The sequence below is a fragment of the Cibotium barometz genome, chromosome 11, assembly GCF_041138505.1.
Source record: "Cibotium barometz isolate CiBa-2024 chromosome 11, ASM4113850v1, whole genome shotgun sequence".
Lineage (NCBI taxonomy): Eukaryota > Viridiplantae > Streptophyta > Polypodiopsida > Cyatheales > Cibotiaceae > Cibotium > Cibotium barometz.
The window spans coordinates 36,047,680-36,051,257 of NC_141056.1; the positions used below are offsets into that span (position 1 = coordinate 36,047,680).

The following is a 3,578-nucleotide window of genomic DNA, read 5'->3' on the forward strand; positions in this document are numbered from 1 at the left end:
TTGTTTTGTTTTAAATGGGAGAAGTTAAAAGTGAGCCTTCTTAAAAGGGGAAAAAAAGAGGGGGGGGTGTAAAATTAGTTTTGTTTTAAATGGGAGAAATTAAAAGTCAGCTTTTTTAGAAGGGGAAAAAAGAGAGGAGGAGGAGAGGGAGGGTGTAAAATTAGTTTTAAAAAACATTTTTTTTGTTTTGATTAAGAAAAATAAAAAAAACGAAATGCGAGAGGGGGGAAAAAAGGCAGGTTTGGGATTTCAAACCTCTTTTTTTAGAAAAAACGTCCATAAGTTCAGTCATATAAGTAGCGCGTTGTGTCATTACATGATGGAAAATAGGCATTGCAAATAGTAATAAATAGCTTTGTTAAGGTTTTTATTTAGCATAAAAGACATCGAGATACATTTCAAGAACAGGGTTTTTATTTTAGCATAAAAGACATCCAGATACATTTCAGTACGTCGAGATACATTTCAATAGCAGTACATCAACATCAAGCACCTAATATGGGACGAAAATATTTTTTTTTTGAATATGGGGCGAAAATATTTCTTTAATATTAATTAAGGGGAAAATGCACGTTGATCAGCTAATGAGAGCAAATTCATCAAGAGATCCTATTTTTTAACGCCTCCCTCCAAGCAAAAATCTAAAGAGAGTAATCTTAAGTATATATAATATATAAGAGTTCTTATTTATTCAAATTAAGCTGGCAGCTTATTAACAGCAGTCAAGCAACAAACCCATACTTCCTACACAACATTACTGGTCGGGAGGCTTGCCTAGCACAGTGTCACGCAGGGAGGTCGCAGTCTGCGACACCTTGTAGCCGACAACCTGCAAAACACCCTTGTTCTCCGCCTCATGGGCGCCGCCGTGGGCGACATCTGCTTCACGCGCTCTCTGCCCCACAGCAGGCCCACATTCCTCCTCATGATCCTTCACTTCCAACTCACGCAGCCGCTGCTGTGCATCCTCGATTGCTTTGTCCCCCCCCTCTTGTGCCTCTTCAGTCTTCCCCATCAAGGTACCCTTCAAGGATGCAGCTGTCTGCGACACCTTCTCACCCACCGACTGCAAGTACCCTTTGCTCTGTTCCTTCTTCTCGCCAGCCTGCTGCGCGGATTCCTTCGCTCTCTCTGCGACATCTTTGCTCTTCTCCTTGGCTTGCTCAGAAGCCTCTTCAGCAGACCCCTTATACTCCTGAGTTTTCCCCACCACTCTCTCTTTAGCTTCCTCAGTCGTCTCATATGTCTTCTCTTTAGCTTGCTTTGCAGTGTCTGCGACGGCATTCTTATATTCTTCAGACTTCCCCATTACAGTATCCTTTGTCTCCGCAGCCTTCTGCATAGCCTGCTCAGTAGTCTTATGTGTCTTATCCTTAGCCTGTTGTGCTATCTCACCAGTCCTCTGCTTGGCCTGGTCCGCAGTCTCATATGTCTTATCCTTGGCCTCTCCACTTTTACCCAGGAGTGTCTCTTTGAGAGCCCCAGCTTTCTCAGAGAGGGTCTCACTAACAGACTGCAAGTAGCCCTTTGCACTCTCTTTACTCTGCTGAGCAGTATCCAGGGCTCTCTCTTTACCCTGCTGGGCAGTGTCGTAGGCGGTGTCCTTGCCGCGCTGGGCGGTGTCGTAGGTGGTGTCCTTTGCCCTCTGCGCTGTTTCGTAGGTAGCGTCCTTTGCCCTTTGTGCAGTATCATATGTGGTATCCTTTGCCCTCTGCGCAGTATCGTAAGTTTTGTCCTTGGCTTGCTGTGCAGTCTCAGCAGCTGTGTCTTTAACAGCCTGCACCTTACCATAGACAGTATCAGTGATAGATTGCAGATAGCCTTTACTTTGCTCTGTTGTTTCTGAAGCCTTTTCCTTGGCAGCCTCCGTTGTTTCGCCGGCTCTCTGCTTAGCTCTTTCAGTGGTTTCGCCGGCTTTTTCTTTGGCTAGTTGGGCGGTCTCCTCCGTCTCCTCCGTCTTTCCCATCAGGGTATCCCGAATGGAGCTTGCGGTCTGTGACACAGCCTCCCCCACTGACTCGGCATAGCCGGAGGCCCTCTCTTGGCCTAGCCTGCCGGCCTCCTCTGCGCTTCCTTTGGCATCACGAGCTCTCTCGCCCGCTGCATCTTTTACTTCGGTGGCTTTTTCACGGGCTCCATCCCTTGCACTGCCCTTGTACTCCTCAATGCTGGAATGGAAAACAGAACCACGAAGCTAGCATTAGGATTATATGAAAAATGTCCCAACCTCAAATCATTAAGCGAAACTGCTTAAGAATATAATTAGCGTTCATTAGCGCCTATTATTGAGAAAAAAATACCAGCGATGCACACGAGGTGCGCTGGGTTTCAAGTGAGAAGCGACCAAAGACAACCTTTCGTGGGCCGCCCGTTGTTGCTCGCTGGCCATGGTAGCTATCCAAGTAAGAAATGCGAGGAACAAAACACTGACACCACGCTAGCACCCACGTAACTGCAAAGCAGTGTTACAAACGCACTGCACGAAATATAGATTTCCGAGAGACTGCTAATGATCTGATCTCACAGGGAGAAACCGTGTGGTAGCATATATAGCAGGATGGCGTTTCAATTGCACAGACGTGTCCTGCCTGCATGCTACTAAATAATTCGAATGCGTCTTTCAATTTCCTCTCGACACTTGTCCATCAACGTGGCAGGTCCGCTGCTGCACTTTCTCCACCTGTCCCTCTGCCAAACACCTTCTGGAACCCTTCTTAGCCGCCCTTCTTTTAGGTTCTTTTATTAAAAATTGAAACGAAACAAATACTCTTGGACCATAGAAAAGGCACACGCTTAACATAACAGGAATTTAAAAAAAAACTAAGAAACAACATTAGTGGAACCGTATATATATATATATACATTAGAAAGAACAATATATATATACATAGAAAGATTAGTGAACCAATACATAGTAAATTGTACAAACCAAAACCAAAAGGGTGTTTTCGATTATATATATGTACATATGATGGTTCTTTCTGTGTACATAAAAATCTTTTTTATTGTTGGTGAATATTCACCTTTTTATTTGTGATTAATTAATTAATGCCCATGCACCTTAGCCAATGCTAAAGTGTTCAACCTTAGGCAATGCAAAACTGAAATGTACCCAAAATCTATTCTATATTCTAACACAAAATTTCCCAAATCATACAAAAAAGAAAATCACTCATACGTCAGAAAAACGAAGAGTTTTTCAGTAAATCATATTCGTTTGCAGAATCCAAAGTAACAATAATATTCGTCAATACAAAAAATTTAAAAATCATAGAGAGAATCACCAACAAAAGTTCTAGCCAATAGGGCCTTTCTCCGATGCCCGTCCACCCAACCATCACTTTGGACATCGCAGCTATCCTAGGTATGCCTCTAGTAAATCTCGTCCACTCTGGGTTCTACCAAATGGCTCCTAGAGGGCATAAATCACAATCTCTGTGATCTGGCGTTCCTTGTCTAAGGACGGCCGACCCGAATCTCAAAATCTCTCTCGCTATCCTGCACACAGAAATTCCTCAAGGCTCTGGAAGAAGCCCCAAAAAAAACACAGCCCACGAGAATTAGTAGATTATCATGCA

General features: G+C 43.9%; 1 protein-coding gene across 2 annotated transcripts; it reads right to left on the reverse strand.

The window, feature by feature from the left end:
- Positions 1-667: 667 nt before the first annotated feature.
- Positions 668-2,530, reverse strand: LOC147634127 (uncharacterized). 2 transcript variants are annotated; one of them, XM_086805258.1, is made up of 2 exons: positions 2,355-2,530; positions 668-2,168 (listed from the first exon to the last, which is right to left on the reverse strand). In XM_086805258.1, the coding sequence occupies exons 1-2, from the start codon at positions 2,387-2,389 to the stop codon at positions 755-757; spliced, it is 1,449 nt and encodes a 482-aa protein (XP_086661384.1). In that variant the 5' UTR covers positions 2,390-2,530; the 3' UTR covers positions 668-754. The 2 variants fall into 2 exon arrangements, with proteins under 2 accessions (XP_086661384.1, XP_086661383.1); XM_086805257.1 differs by having other exon boundaries at positions 2,301-2,530.
- Between the last annotated feature and the right edge of the window lie 1,048 nt (positions 2,531-3,578).